General features: G+C 40.7%; 1 protein-coding gene across 1 annotated transcript in view; it reads right to left on the reverse strand.

Moving 5' to 3' along the window:
- Nucleotides 1–7,023, reverse strand: part of kcnh7 (potassium voltage-gated channel subfamily H member 7) — a gene marked incomplete at both ends in the record, with an annotated part of 33,299 nt that extends 26,276 nt beyond the window's left edge. Inside the window, 2 exons of the mRNA XM_083996965.1 lie at nt 6,417–6,647; nt 6,948–7,023. Of these exons, the coding sequence (XP_083853091.1) occupies nt 6,417–6,647; nt 6,948–7,023 (307 nt within the window). The remainder of the gene's footprint in view (nt 1–6,416; nt 6,648–6,947) is intronic.
- Nucleotides 7,024–16,924: the final 9,901 nt, after the last annotated feature.

Here is a 16,924-nt window from a genome sequence, read left to right on the forward strand (position 1 = left end):
CTGTTAGCAAAAACGAAGTGAAAATCTCAAAAAGACCAACCTAATAATTAAAATTCACAGTAATATTATACATATAAATATATTTCTGGGCTGGGGTTTACCTAGCCAGATGGAGAAACAATGGTCATGCTTAAAGGCTGAGCCGTGGGGGTCCCTTCTCATCTGGTCTCCCGCTGAATGTCACCTCTACCGAAATGGATCAAAGGAAAGCTTCCTTATAACTCAATGGTAATTCATCGAAGACTGTACTTTGATGGCTTCAAGTCACCATATTCTTGTAAATTTGTGCAGCTGCCTACGGTGCTCTTCTCTTGCTAAACAAGGAGAACTTTTTTGTAAGTTAAATAGAGGGATCTGTTTTTTTTCTCCTCCACCTAAAGGCAGTGGCGGTCAAACATGTGATCAGCCATGACCTAAAGAAACACTGTCTATTGATCAAAAACAACTGTGTTATTCATTGCATGTAGGAAAATTAAGCCAAGCTCAAAACTTCACTACAGTAGTCTCCACATTTGAAAATCCCTATTCAGCAAAACCTTATTCACTTAATCCCACAGTTAGTAGCGCATAGTATTCAATCCTACCTTTGTAAATTAATGACTTTAGCTTTAGATCCCAGGGTTTATAAAGAGTAGTAGTAGTAGTAGTACAATAAAAACCAAACTTTATATTTCAAGTCAACCTCCAGCCATAGAATATGTGACTGAAGAATTATAGATCTCAAGTTCTGGATCTGTGATACGACCCCCTGTTGAGTGACAAATTGCTTTGGCAGACGTTCCCCCTCTGCTGAAGTGTCACGATGAGCAAAACTGTCAGACAGTCTTATGAGAAGCTATGGCCTTTTCCAGATTTATTGGGAAATAATATTAGATTTTCAATCTGACCTATTTACAAGCTGTTGTGATACTACTGTGTACTACATTTGGCGCTCAGACTTACAGAATGGGAAAAGCTTTGGAAACATATTATATTACAGTATATCAAAAAATAGTACAAGCTTTATTCAAAAACTACACAAACTCTTTTATCATCACCTTTTGTTTTACTAAGTAGTTAAAAAAAGATTTTTCTTCCATTTTTGTCTGCCAGTGCATCTTGAGCACATTCCTGTCACTTAGGAGTTCATAAAGGAAGTGTTTGTCCTACTCTTCTTGTTGCTTGGAGGTTGTATCTACTCTTCACCTGTGTGTTTTTTTGTTAGCAAGATTCCACAAAAAGTATTTTAACCGACTTGCACCAAACCTGGTAGAGGAATAGGCTGAAGGTCAGGGAAGTGGAAGTATGGGACTCTTATGCTAAAGTAAGAAATGCATCCACAGATTTGATAAAACATACACAGTGACAGTGTATAGATGCATGAAGAAATGCAGACAATGAAGAACCAGGAAATGCAAAATTGTATGGAACAATGCAGAGCTGAATACAAAAGCAGTTTGCGGGTGCCATATCCAACATCAAATTGCACATCTGGGCATATTCATCATCTGCCTCTTGTGCCCTGGGAACTTCTGTTGTGTTTCTTTAACTATTACATCATTTCTGCTTGTGTTTTCTGCATGTGCCTCATTTTTTTCTTTATCCTGCTTCAATGTTTTTTCAAATCAGTGAATGTCCCTTTTAGGAGGCTTATGTTTTATTTTCTCAACTGTGACAGATGCATAGTCAAAGTTATGACAGTGTTTGCTTTATATTCTTGTACTTTGTCCATTTGCCCATTTGTGTTGCTATCTGTGGTCCTTACTTCCTCTTTACCTGTCTGTTGATAAAATGTATTTTATTTGCAATCTTAGTCTTAGTCGATGGTTTTGGTGAGACTCCAGGAAGAGCAGCTTCTGTGAAGGTTCAGCAGCTAATGAGGATCAAATAAATAAACATAAACATAAACATACCACTTTACCACCTAGAAAACACTTTGGATTTGGCGCGATTCAAATTTGACCACTGGCAACAGTAACGCACGAGCTGTATAGTGTCGAGTGTGCATGCTACTGAAGACCGTTGAGCATTTGAGTTTTAGGCTGTCCAGCCTTCATTTCTCCTCTAACACTTGCATCAGTAACACCACGTCCATAGCTTCTAGACACGGTTAACATCGTTGACAGTAAAGCAGCCTGGACCAGTGAAAGAGTGGCTGTTCATTCATTCCCTGACCTTTATATAGAGTGTTTCCCTATGAGCCAAGAAATGTTATTTACACCTGCTTAAATGAATGCACGGTGTATTAAGACTAGCTCCCTTTTCATGATGGAAATTTCATTACTGTAGATTCTATTTCCATCATCAATTATTAAAACACTGCTTAATCAAGTGATCCTTTGGGCACTATTACAATGATGACTCACAAGTCAAGCAGAACTGTGGCGAAATGTAAGATGTTGCGCGATATATAAATATATAGTTATGTGTACATTTTTATACTGCTCTTACACATCTTTTAATCTTAATTCAAAGAGACGAGCTTTTTCTTATTTGAACCTCACTTTTCTGGTCTAGATGTATTGAGGCCTCCTATTAATCTGCATAAGCTGATCTGCTTTAGGGAGAAACATGAGTAATATTGTTGAGCACTGATTTTTGTTTTTATATTTTCCTACTAGTGTACTAGCCACAACTGCAGCTTTTAAACAGTACAGCCCCAGACTACTGCCTGGTAGTAAGTCTTGTATAATGAATTCTGACATGTTTCTTGTTTAGGGCTATTCTGCTTAAGCCAATACGCAACGTTACTGGGGCATAGCCAATCGGGACTAGGGCATGTAGGCAGAGGCCATGCAAGCTAACCCTTTGTTTAGAGTGCTTGGGCCTTGTGGCAATATCTTGCCTCAGTAAAGACTGCTGTAAGCTCAACAGCCTGGCCTAATTTCATCTTCAATCAGCGTCTCCAGAGCCATCAGGGATAACTAGCAGCTCTGGCGCAAACTACAATTCACTTGTGCTTACATTTATTAATTAATAATCGTCGTGATATTTCGCTCCATGATATTTTATTTCATTTAATTTAGCACAAATGTTGGCACATTAAATGCAGAGGCTAGTTAAAAAATTGAAGTTAGCATACAGTGACTAATTAAGGGCAGATGATATGGAGAGGAATATTGGATTAACACCTCCAGTGAAAGCATCCCATGAGATGAAAATAGCCCATGGATGGAAATTCCTGTCCAGTGCACAGTGAGACCTGTATTGTTGTTGTGGTCAGAGCCCCATCTGCTCCTCCTCACTGCCAATAAACTTATTTATCATCCTATTAAAGGACAGCAATGGTCAGAAAATTATTATTATAGCATATTTATCTAAAAGAAAAATTATACATTTTCCAATGATGAAGCTGAATCTTCTCACTTTTGAAAAGCATGCATAAAGGATGTCGTCTACACTTTACATAGCATGAAGATGGAAAGCACCACTGTGGTGTCTTTAATTTATTAAATTTCCTTGGTCAAGCTGATTTCTCTCTAACAAACGCAACCTGATCAGGAAAGCTCTGTATGTGTTCCACCACATACTGCGAGACACCAAAGAGGGCCGAGTGTGATGAAAAATGGATGTGCTCTATGGGTTGCAAGTCATCCAAGTGTCCTGCTGCAGACCTTCTATCACACACACACACACACACACACCAAACCCACAGCAGGGGTAAACGTCCCCTCGGTCCCCTCGGCAGGGAGTCACCTATGAAACCCTGCACCCACGCATACCACATGTCCAAATCATTCAGCACGGTTAGCTAAGCTGCCGCCGTTATGTAGCCATTATCCATTTAACTTCTCTTCGCTGCACGGTGTCAGCTTCCTTTTGTTAAGACTCATTCAGGTACAAAGTATTATTACACCCCATGGAATAGGATAGCTTTACAAAGCCAGCGAGGGAAAGCATTTATCTCATTGATTAGGTATCATCGTCGGAGGAGGAATTCGCGTGCGGTGTCTTTTCACACGGCCCTTTCGGAGTCGCGCACGTGGAGGGGAGCACAAAAAAAAAACAGAAAAGAACATGCCCTTGTGCCTCTGCGGCGCTCTCACGGTCCCCATTGTTCCATTACCTTTAATATCTGAGCATACGCGTAAGCAGCTTAACTTTTTGCCTTTTCAGTGAAAAGAGTAAAAGCTTTGTTGCTCCTGATGTCACACGGCTTCCTCGCATCCTAACCTCACTTTTGAAGAATCCCCTACTGTATCAATGGAAACAGGGAAAAAACTAAATAACACTATGTCATTCCTCTAAACTTTGTCACCTAACGCATTCCATAACTCAACTGATGTTAACATCTTCCTTAGATAAGGCAAGAGAGAAATTGAAGAGGAAAAAAACTAGTAACCCGTTTCGAGCTACCACTGATTTATTTTTATGTTATGCCCAATGATTTGTGACATACGGTAGGTGCATGGAAAATGGAGGGCTTTAACACAAAGGATTAACTGATTTGCATGAGGAGTGATAACTTGAAATACAGTTAGGAGAGGAGACATGGAATACATCCACTTCCCACCCATCAGCTTCAATTTGCCGAGCGACTTGAATCAATAGGGCCATCGCTCTCAAGGAGGCCATGAATCTTTCATTCCTCTATAGCAGTGGGAGCGTGTGGATTGTGTCCTCCATACCAGTTTAATGCATTTACTCTGTAAGCTGCTCATACCCAGTCACCGCACTGTCAGCCCTGACATCTTTATTCATGAGCACACATGCTCACCATAAATTCCTCTGAGGAGTATTAAGAGTTGTGTCTTGAAGCCGTGATGCACACCAGGGAGGATTGTGAAGAGACAGGGAGCAATGATTATGTTGGAAGGCTTTCACTGGTTCTCATCCACCGCGCTTTAAACATCACAGGCACACGACGTTTAGACGGAGTGGGCTACGGCGCATGCACGTTGAGATGGGAGGATGGGAAACTAAATGAAGTTGCTTTAAAAAATCCAGCTTGTCAAGTAGCAAGCTGTTTGTGCTCTCACAAACAGACCCCAGAGTATTTTCTGTAATTATCTTGCAGGTTTCTGAAACAATCTATTTTTGCAGAGTAGCAGCTGGCTCTTGGTTTCTTCATGATTAGCCAAAACAAAAAAAAACAGAAACAACAACAACAACAATCAAAAAAATGGCTCTGCTGATGGCTGCTGATAGTAGATTAAACATGTATCCATGGCCTAGAATCTAATCAAACTCACAATTAAAAATTAAAAACCTGGCTCCTTATGATTAAATTAAATATTACGTCCTTTTTTTCCCCCTCCTCTTTACATCCAGCACCACTGTTTGTAGCCTACTGTACATGTCTTGGAGGTTCTCACTGACTTAATAATACGAGTTCAGTTCAGAGAAATACTGGCCTCTCTTGGTGCAAAAATAAGCATGAAAAAGCACGGTCTTGTTATGTTGTTCTCAAAAGGAGTACCTTTTGGACCGACTGTACGACTGTCATGTCATGCTGACCACAAAAAGCTCATGTGAAAGCGCGGCAGGAGGTGGTCAATCCGGGGATTTATGCCACTGAGCGGTAACATCGTATTAATTCTCTCTGACTCAGGACTGCTGCCTCTGCAGTACACCATTCAGACTAGGACTAGGATTGGCCCAAAACGCATGACAAACACCAGTCTAGCATTACAGGGAGTGCATTTTTCATGCAAAGCTGGCAAAGCTGTATACCCCCGATCACATGTACAGCAGTTTCACAGATTAGTGGATTGATCCGCTGCCTGCTGAAGTTACTGAAGTCAGAAAGCAGAATAAACTTCACGAGGCAGCAGGTGAGATCTGTCTCAGCCACTGTCTCACGCTGTGTCCATCAAAGCACTGAAAACTGTGGATCACGTTATCGCCCCATCTAGCACCTACTCCTTCATCCCACTTCTGTGCCTCGTTCAGTGTTAAATCCAAAAACTAAGAAGAGCTGTGTGCACCATGGTTTTGGCAGCTAGTTGTCTTTTTTTTTGTTTTGATGCTGTGAGCTGAGGCAGGTGGCAAAAAGATGTGTCCCTTATTTATCCCTTTATGCCTCACAGTGCTCTCATATGGAGCTGTTTACTGTTGTATCTGACACACTGACAGTGAGACCTCCTCTGTAATGAACACATTTCCATAAATGAAACCATTTCACACAGTATCAGCATACCACTAAATATGATACGAATATATCTGGACTGTACATTATATGCACCAATGTTGTTCTGTTTTTGTATTAAAATATTTATGTGGCTCAGGCTTGAGGTTTCACACGATTACTTCCTGCATAAACTTACAGAAAGTGGTTATTTTAAAGCTTCCTGTTTTTCTCTGTCAGGGGTACAGTGTGCTCTAAATTTTGAAACTGACTCTGGCTGAGAGGCCACATCATGAAATGAACATACAGTAACGATGGGGCTGTAACACTGTGACAGCCACACTCTTGTGCTCTAAGGTCACGGTCTTACCATCCTTGCGGTAGTAGGTGATTTCCACCTTGCGCTCCTCAGAGCCCAGCACAGCCTGGGACACCTGGCTGATGGCCTCTTTGTCCGTCAGGTCACCGTGGAGGAAGTCGCAGGTGCACGGCTTCTGCATGATATCTGGTCTGGAGAAGCCCGTCATCTCACAGAAGCCGTCGTTGCAGTATATGATTGCACAGTTCTCCACCCTGGCATTGGCTATCACAAATTTCCGGTCTGCATGAGAAGGGAGAAGTATAGCTCTGTGTACTGCTTGCTGTGGTACATCTGCCCTCAGTGAATAAAGCCAATCAGCAATCAAGCTGATTGAGTTCATTGCCACTTTTACAAAAAACAACAACATTTTGATTCAAAACCCATTAAAAAAGTCATTAAATAAGTCACTCTAAAGAACTAATTTATTACAGATAAACTTACATATATTCACACGAGTTTTTATTTGTAAAAAAAAACAACCAAACATTTACTTTGCAGCATCTGCCAGCAGAAGAAGAAGAAGGAGAGGAGGATACTTACTCTGACCCTCGAATTTCCGTATTATTAGTCCAAGGAATGTGTTTTGTGGCGCAACGTGACCTCTTCTTACAGGCATGTTTAACCACAGAAAAACCCTCACGAGCTCCGGTAAAAAGCGCCTTTACAAGTAAATCCCCGAAGTTACAGATGACGGCTCTTTGTGATGTCCGCTTTAGCAAAGACCATACGCGACGCGAGCGCTCTTCCCACTTTAAATGACCTTCTTACTTAACCGTGTGGACTTCTTTAGCCCGCTTGTATGCCCGAGCATGTGAATGCCCTCTCGCCGAAACGCACGGAATCGGGGAGGATTGCTGGAGTTAGACTCAGCCCGCAAAGCATTTCGCGTTGAGGATGGATGCGATCCTGACGTCCTCTGTGGTGCTGTGCTGTGCTGTGCTGGGCGCATATACAGCGGACAGTGGTTGATATGCCAAGGGGAGTGACGTTGCTCCCAGGGGGCTTAGTTCCCTCCATCTCGGGTAATGATAAGTCAGCCCTGTGCGCCGAGACTGAGCATTATCGGAATATGCGCTTATTTGGAATTTTATGCCCAACATCAAGCAGTCCCGTGTGGAAAAAAAAGGTCGTTTTATCCATTATGCTAGTGACAGAACAGTTTTGATAAAGACTTATAATCATATTTACAGTAGCCTCCTTCCAGTTTTCTTATGTAAATACACTAGTAAAACACTTCTAACAGTACATTTAGAAGTGATTTCACTAGTGCAAACTAGTGTGGGATATTTACATATGTCACACTGGTTTGAAGTAAACAGTATTTAATATTACCACACTAAATTACTGAAATTATGCTGTAAATTGTATATAAGCTCTTCTTTATTTGCTAAACGCCCCTGTTAAATTAGGCTGATGAATATTTTAAGCCTCTTAAACAAGGAGTTTTGGACTGAGGCTACATTAAAAAGAAATAGTGCCATGTGTGAATGGTTATTTGCCTTCTTTCCTAGATCACTAAATCAACATACTGTATCTACTTATCTAAGTATTAAAGGATAGTAGTTTGTTCCTTACTGGCTAATGGGGATCCAAAAATAATGATAAATATATAGATTAGAAGTTATGTCATGAGATTGATTGATCCTCTCATCCCTTTGGCAAGAAAGCAAAAATAAACTAATAATAAAACATGTAAGAAATATTATTTTAATGAACTGTTGTGGAATCAATGGAAAATTCTGTTTGAAACAATTCTTTTGATGAAAGAGTTACTGAATAATTGATTAACATTTTTTTTTGCAAAATTGTATTTTATTTTGAAGCCAAGTTTGGGTTAGTTAGCTCATGCATAATGTAACCTACAGAATATCATGTCCAGTATTAGTACATATGTCAAACTTCCACCATCTCTTCTATAAAAGTTCAACTTTAGGACTATAGAAACTTGAAGATACTTCATCAGCCTTTGAAATTCTGAGTGACTGGTGGGACGTCCCTGCGTGTTATTGGCCAGATATGATGATTCCAAACAACACTGCAGGTGGGTGATAAGTGTCACAGTCAAACAGAGGGATGTAGTGCTTGCTGTTTAGACATTTCAGACACATCGGAGATGATCTTTTAATTTCATTTTAATTCTTTTAATTTAATCAGAATGTAACTTCAAAAACACTTCCACTGAACGCGTGCTAAAGTGCCCTTTTAGGAGCCAAAACAAGGCTAAAGTGCCCTCTTCAGTGGCGAGGACGTGCTGTATGTGCCCTTTTTTTTCCTTTTGCCCCTGCCCTTCAAAAAGTCTGTGCACGCCACGGTGTATGACTGAGAACCTTCACAGACTTCTACCATTTCATGAAGTTGATTAAACCATCATGTGCACCAACCATTTATGAATGAATCATACATTCATTCAACATTCACTGCTTTTTAGTAAAACAACGCATGAGGTTCATGAGATTTATATTTGGCATATGGAGGGAACTACGTATCTTTTTAAGAACTAATCATCTTTTCCGAAAACTGTATAGAAAAGAAAACAGGTGTTTAAAATCTAGTGACACTCCTGAGGGATAGTTTATTATGCATCTGCTCCGCTGTGTGTAGCTATGTTCATTGCTGCTAGCTGACATGAATACTGCTGAGCTGAAAGTTTCTTTCAGGAGGGCATCTTAAAATAACATTGAAACTATAGTTCAGTCTTGGCTTGTCACTGTTGTACTGCTTCTGGTTCAACCTTAGCCCCACCACTAGCCCCACCATTAGATTTATTAACTATTCAGTGCATTTAGTGACATTTTAGCTCTGGTTTAGTCCAGTATTCACTGCTGTTTCAGTACTGGATTAGTCCAACAACACCTGAGAAACATATCCAGCTTTCAGTTGCTTTTTGTTGTCTGATTGGCAGGACCAGCTTGTGTGTTGGAATTAACCACCTAGTTTTATATTACGGCCTACTAGAGTTTCGGCACTCAACCATAAGGTTTAGTGATGTAAAACAATCGGCTGAGAGCTGCACGAGACTACAGATTGGACTGCTGATTCTCTGTGACTCACATAAGACTGTAGGAAGGAACGCTTAAGACTGTAGGAAGGAACGCTTGAAAAATTCAGGGAGTTATATTTTTTAATGTTATGTTTTATAGAAAAATGTCTTATCAGGGTATGTTGTATAATGCTTTATTTAGGGTACAGAAAATTATTGTGGTGGTTCGTGTTGTTTTCCACCTCATGACCAATATCTGTGGATAAGTCTATTTGTTTTTACCTCATGGAGGTATTTATAGAGTAGGACACAGGACTACCACTCAGTTTTGCTGCCAGTTTGGCTCAGTGTCTACTCCTGGTAAAATCAGAAAAATAAAATAATTCCCTATGGCCCAAAAGCATTTTCCACTTAGACTATTATTATTAAAGATATGCCTATAACTGTTTACAGAACATCCCCCACTGCAAAAGGATAAATTATGACTCCTTCTGTTTTTAACCTTTAATTCACATTAGTTTCATACTCAAAATGTTACCAAAACCCAAAAGAGTAAGTCATCCTCGTTCTCTGGCATATGGAAGATTATCCCTCTGCTCGAAAATTAAACTTTGTAGATGCAAAGTAGATATTTATGGCACAACTACCAAGGTGCATGCACAAAGGAAAATGTTAAGAGGCCAAAAGTCCAGCAACGCAATGCAGTATACACAAGACACAAAGGTGTTATGCTTTTGACCTTCATCATGGTCATCTTGTGATTTTGAGCAGTTCTTCTAACCGTGTTGATTGTTTTTTTTGTTTTTTTATGAGTCTGTACCTGACTGTGCACCTTAAATTTCGTTGTATTGATCAAAATCAGTTGGGCTTTAGGAGTTGGCAAAACAGCTCTGTTATCAGTGACAAGTCCTAAGGGCAACCAGAACTGTAGCTCAGTCCTTGGTTATTAACTTGTTAGACCTATCAGCTGCCTGTGATGTGGTAAACCATTTGTACTCAGTGACATCAGCACTATGGATAAACTGCTCTCTTGGTTTGAATCCTATCTGCACCTTCAGTGTGCCATGACAATCATCATTGTCTCATTCTATTCCCACTGGGGTGCCCCAAGGATCAATACTGGGACGTATTTTCTCTACAACATACACCATTTCCTTGGGTTAATTTACTTGCTTTGATGTCTTCTCATATCACTGCTATGCACACGATACTGGTGATGATTCACCTTTCCTTCCCACCAGATGTACTCTTGGTCTCTGCACAAAACTGAACTCTTAGTCCTCCAAGCCAATCAGCATCTAAAAAACAATTTCAATATCTCAATCACCTCCTTATTTCTTTTAAGGTTGCAAGAAACCTGGGTATCTTGTTTCATGACCATCTATCCTTCGCTGACCATTTTGCATCCATGACCCTAAGATAGTCAGGCCTCCCCCGACTCCTTACACCATCCATTTCTTAATCCAGACCATGGTTGTCTCTTGCTTGGACCAGAGCTACTAATGCTCCTTCGGTGGGCCCTCATTCCTGAAGAGTGAATCCCTTGCAGATGGTTCAAAATGCATGTCTGGTCTTTGTTCAACTCAAAAGGTGCCATGCTACTCTGCTGCTCTCTGATCTTGACTAACTACCCCTACCTGCCAAAATCAAACTTAGGTAACTAATGCTGTCTTTTAGCATGACTTCTGAGTCTTTACACATCTATTTGAAGCCACACATGCCTATGCGCCTTAAGGGATGCTCTGTTCCTCCAAGGAATGTTGTCCAGCATTGCTGCTCCTGCGCTTAAGCTTTAGTATGGTCATTCACTTCAGTCTACTTGTTGTTCTTGGAAAGATCTGATATGTGTCTGCAGTTATTGTCCTGCTGCAGGAATTCTTCTCCACAAAGATGTAAACCAATGGGTGTAGCACGAAGGATGGAAAGGTATTTCTCTTTGGTTGGACTGTAGTCAATTCGGTGCAGGTTCCTAACTCCATAGTAGATCTCACTTGTATCCTTACATACACGCCTCTCATGACATATATCTAAAATTTGGGATGAGTTTTCCACTCAAAGTGCTGGCATTTCTTAGCCAGCCTTCAGCATTTGGCCTTGTTTACCCCCCTGAAAAGTGGTTTAGAAACTACTACTCACCCTCTGAGACCAGTACAAGAGAGCTTTCTTTTAACAGTATATTTGCTGATTGAAATCTTGCCTTCTTTATTTAGCAATTTCTGTATCTTTGTTGAAGTTGCTTTTCTATATCTCTGGGGACTGAGCTTGATGTATTGATCTTTGAGGATGTGGTCACTTTTGGTCTGTCTGATCACGCTTTGGATAAAACTGATCCAGTTTCTGCAGAGCGTTTAGAGTTCCATTCACTGTCCCCTGAGAAACATTTATTTTATCCATGGCTTGACACTGAGAAAGCCCCTCTTTGCTCAGGGTAGCAATTTGACTTCTGACGATTTTTAGTTCTGATGCCATTCTCCCCGCTATGGCAGCGCTGCAGTGATCGACTGGAAAATTGAGGGACAACTTTGCTAATCACACTGGCTGAATTACAAATAGAGTAACTTGAGCCTTAAGCCTCTGATGAGTAGGTGAAATCCACCTGAGTGTCATCTGAATGCATTCCAATGGAGGGGTACAGTGAGTCAATGTTAGATTTGCTCAGATTGTATTAAATCTATTGCTGCACAAAACTTTCCAGTGAAGTCGAACTCACAGTGGCATGGGCTTAGTTTTGGCTGAGGTGCTGTCCATGGTCCTGCATTTTCAGTTTTCAGTCCCACTTTCTGTAAACACTGGCAGCTGGGGAAAAGTTGTTATGCTCCACTGATGTGTAGTTGTGTACACGCACATGCACACGCACACGCACAAAACGAAAACACATGCATCATTCAAAACCTCAACTACATTTACAAACATGATCATGTCCGACGAGAGATTGTACATATTTCATGGACATCAAGATGTCTTGTTTCTTTTTATTTGACTCTGATAAGAAAAGGCATCGTTGGGTTCAATACCACTGAATCCTGGCTGGTGTTGCTTTATATACTGTATTTCTTGGGAGCTTGTGTGAAACTGCCAGTAGGTACCTTCGGGCTTAAAAATACTGGCCAACATTTAGAGGACTGGGCAAAAAACTTGTGGCAGGATTTCTTCTCTTGCACTGCTCTGGGAAAAGACTTTACTCTAAAAGTCAGCATAGTGTTTCTGTTTGTAATGACTTTGCAAGTAAAATGCAATATGATCTTTTTTCTCTCTCCTCCTTTACTCATAAACACAGACCTCCCCAGGCCTTGGTGCTTTGTCTGTTGTACTTTATTAAATCACTGTTGCATTAAGTCAATCTGCAGCTTGTATCCATTACTCACCACACACACACACACACACACACACACACACACACACACACACACACACACACACACACACACACACACACACACACACACACACACACACACACACACACACACACACACACACACACACACACACACACACACACACACAGTTGAACCTTTCAGAGGACAGCCATTACTCACTAACAATTAAGTCTGAAGATCATGTTTTTTCCCCTATCATCTTTGGATTTGGTTGATTGATTGTCCATTCTACAACCTAGAGTCCAACCTATTACTTACAGTGTTGTAACCCATGCGAGAAATATCATTGTTATGTGCATCTTACTTCAGGGAATGTGCTTGATTAATGCTGGCATATATGCTGACACGTAAGAGCAAAGGGTAGCAGTGGGTGAGTGAGGGGCGATACTTACTGAGAGCCGCACACAAGGGAACCTATAGCCCATGGAGAGCTGTTTGCCCTTGGGTAAAGACATACTATAGTGTGCATCTGCATTAGCACCCATCTCACACTGCATTTGCACCTTGTGTGTGAATTAAACTTGAAATAAAGATATCTCACTTGACCACAGAGTTATGTTGCTATCTCGTGTAATAGAGACAAATAGAATGTTTAGTTATCCCTTTAAGAATATGCACTGAATGTTATTTGTGGTTTGTATATTGTATGGTGCAGTGTTCGGAGGCAGTTTAAATACTATATCTGATATGACTGTTGTTCAATATACAGTAAAGAGGATAGAAGTTGGGATCAGAAATCTGATGAGCAGAGCGCACTCCACTCAGCTATGTGGAATGAAATTAAGTGAGTGAAACCCCAAACCCCTGCCACGCGGGTCTTAGCATGCTGATCGAAAGGCAGCATTTAGTCTAATGGGATGGTGCCTGTTCTTTTATCCTCAAACGGTGCAAATCAAACAAGATGCACAGACACGTTAAATCTTCCGTCAATAACAGGTAGATGCACTTTTGACTGAATAAGAGGGTGAAATTCATCACCTTGAGGCCGCGGGACTTGTAATTGGCCTGTCAGGTTACAATAGTTTCAGCTTTGATTGATTTCAAATGGGAGGACAGTGCTTTAGTGAAGAAGGAGCACCCAGATTCAAACGTCTGTGCCAGCAAACATCCATCTTTTTAGCAACAAAGGTGAATGCCTCTCTGCTTCGTTAGCGATTGCCGTTTCATAGCCGAGTTCAACTACGTGGACGGCGAATAAAACCCCCCCCACAATTTCTCACACTGTCGTATTACATTGCATACAATTTTAATACATCTTGGTACTGTACATCTGTTTTTTTCCAGTGCAATGGACAGTTTCAAAGAGCTGCAGCAGTGACACTTTCTGGATACTGTATGGTTGTTTTGCAGCAAATCATGTTGCCATTCATTCACTTGGTTATTCATTCATTCATTCCACATAATCTCTGAGAATTTAGAGCAATCTGAAAAACAGCAGCAGCATTCACTGTCCAGAGCCTAATCCAGGTCTCACGGCAGTATAGCTCTCTCTCTCTCTCTCTCTCTCTCTCTCTCTCTCTCTCTCTGTTTCTCACTCACCCCTTCTTCGGTCTCTGCCACTCTGGCCCATCATACACATACACCCATGGAGCAGAATTTGCAGAGCTTACTCATTGTCCATATAAACCATTACCACCCTATCCCTGAGTATAATCCACTAGTGCAAAACACCAGAGTGCTATTGCTGCTTTTGTGGCTGTGCCTTACCCCATATGCCACTGCACACATTCTCCACCATCTGCCCTCAGTGATAGAAAATAGAGCAAAAAAAAAAAAAAAAAGAAGCCACCTTGCACTTTTGGCTTAGTATGTGATCTCACCATATAATTTAATCTGCCAGGGGTTAACTCTTTGCCGCATGGTCTCTACTGAAAATGTTAGTATAGGGTAATAGATGAAAAAGTTACATACTGAAAAATACTAAATCAGGTTCTCCAATCAATGAATGAATGCATCATAAATTACTTTCTCCTGGTGCTTTAGTCACAAAGATTGTTTTGAACTACCCTGCATCACATGTTTCCATTAATTTGCAGGGTCAGAAATACAATACTACAGCATCTGTCCCCTGTGTCACCACTGTGAGGGAACTACTGCTAAGTCCCGTGTGAATGTAGCTGCGGTCTCCAGGCATGAGCACCATATGCTGCCACCCACAAATAGGCTACAACGTCTTCTTAAAGTGAACAACCACACCTCTGTGGCTCTCTTTGCCATTTTGCCTCAGTCCTGGCTGTGAATGCTGATTTATCACAAATCTAAGCATCTTCTTTATCAGCTGTCCGTTGTTGTCGTATCAGACCTGCAGTGGAGAGAGAATTAGTTATGATACACAAAGCTTACACAGAGCCAGCTGGAGGCAAATTATATGTATGGATTACACATATTTGCAAACACAACGAAATAAACATGTAGGGAATATAAACCCCAGTTAGGGATCCTTTCTCATAGATTACCTGAAGAAAAGATCAATAACATCATAGCTGACTTTACCACCAGCCATCATCAATCATTACTCACACTGAAATAATTAGGATGTGCATAAAAGTACCTGAGGCGACATTAAAGCCTTTCATATTTTGCTAATGGTAGGAGGTTCCCACTGAGGTCATTAGCAGTATCCCCTTTTTTCATCCTGTGGAAATGGCTCTCCAAGGCTACAGCAAAACATTATTATGGATCATTTATTCAGGGACGGCCTAATGCCGGATGACATGCAAAGGGCACCGTCATTGAACTTTTTCCCACCAAGTAACAGTTTACCTCTATGAATAATTAAAATGTTGCCAATTAAAACCTGAAGCTGGATGTAAAAAACAGCCATTTCAAATCACTTTGTTGACCTTCTGATCCAACTGGAGATAAATCATTTAAGATGAAATAGACAGCAACCGTTATATATCTTCTGCTACAGCTGCTGCAACAAACAGCACAGAGTCTCTGTGAGTGTGTGGAGAGTCTAAAGACACAACAGTTTCAGAGGAGCTATAACTCATTAGCTGTATACACTCGTATAAACAGCATTTGTGATGACAGCAGATTGTGATGAGTCAAATTCACTCATCCACATTAACAATGGCAAGATACAGATTTGTCTGTTCTACTCTGGATCTTCTCACTTACTTTCCTGCTCTCTGAAGATTGGATGATAATGAGGGAGAAAATAGGAATATGCTTGTGATCAGTGCATCCCTGGAAACGATCATATCAAATCATTAGTCCTTTATCATGAAGAAGACAGTGACAGCATGGTCTCTTTATTTCTGGGCGATGATAGTTGTCATCAAGATGTGGGGGAAAAAAGAAAGCAGCTGCAGCTATTGTCGCTCTCTTGACAAGTTTTAGGAGGAGCAGTTTATTACCACTGTTGTCAAACTGCTGGCAGGGCTCAATGAAAGTGATTACCTCATCTCAGTTATCCCCTCTGTGATTTCCATGTTACCATGGAAACTGGTGTGCCCCAGTGGATGTGCCACTGCCCCTCTCCCCCTTCCAATGTGGGCTATACTCTTCATGCAATTGCTCTATGGTGGTGTGTTTTCTGCAAAAATAATCTTATAACTTCGCCTTACCTGTGAATTAAGTCAGTTTTATGATATTTAATATGCTATAATTTGACCGGGTAAGTGATAAATAAAAGACATTGACGTTTATTGTAATCAACAGGTTTAGGTGGCTCATATAAAAGAGATTCATTGTTACCAAATATGAATATATATGTGTTATAAGAGCAGTGTTAGGGTGTGTATTATGCTTTTTTAAAAGCCTCATCTCTTTGTGATCTCTTTGGCTTACACAGCTCACATAAGGGCCTCTCACTGTAAATAGTCTCTACAGCTCTGTCTGTCTGGAGGGCAGCCAATAAAAAGAAAGTCATTCAGTCATTTTCCACATTCGGGCTACCTAACGCAGGCATTGATCCGACAGCCCTCACTGGATAGACAGACTATGGAGTATGTATCCATAGGAAGTACTTAAATGTCATATATGAATAATAATGTGGTAAATCCAGGATGTAGTATGTATAATTATAAGGACAGACGGTAACATTCACGTATTTTCATTTAGGAAATAAGCAACTGCTGCACTAGCCACTGAGACCCTGTTTCCTTGCCTGTTTGCTTCTTTTCTCAAAGGGTAGAGGTTTATTTTTGTAC

This window comes from Trachurus trachurus, assembly GCF_905171665.1.
Source record: "Trachurus trachurus genome assembly, chromosome: 21".
NCBI lineage: Eukaryota > Metazoa > Chordata > Actinopteri > Carangiformes > Carangidae > Trachurus > Trachurus trachurus.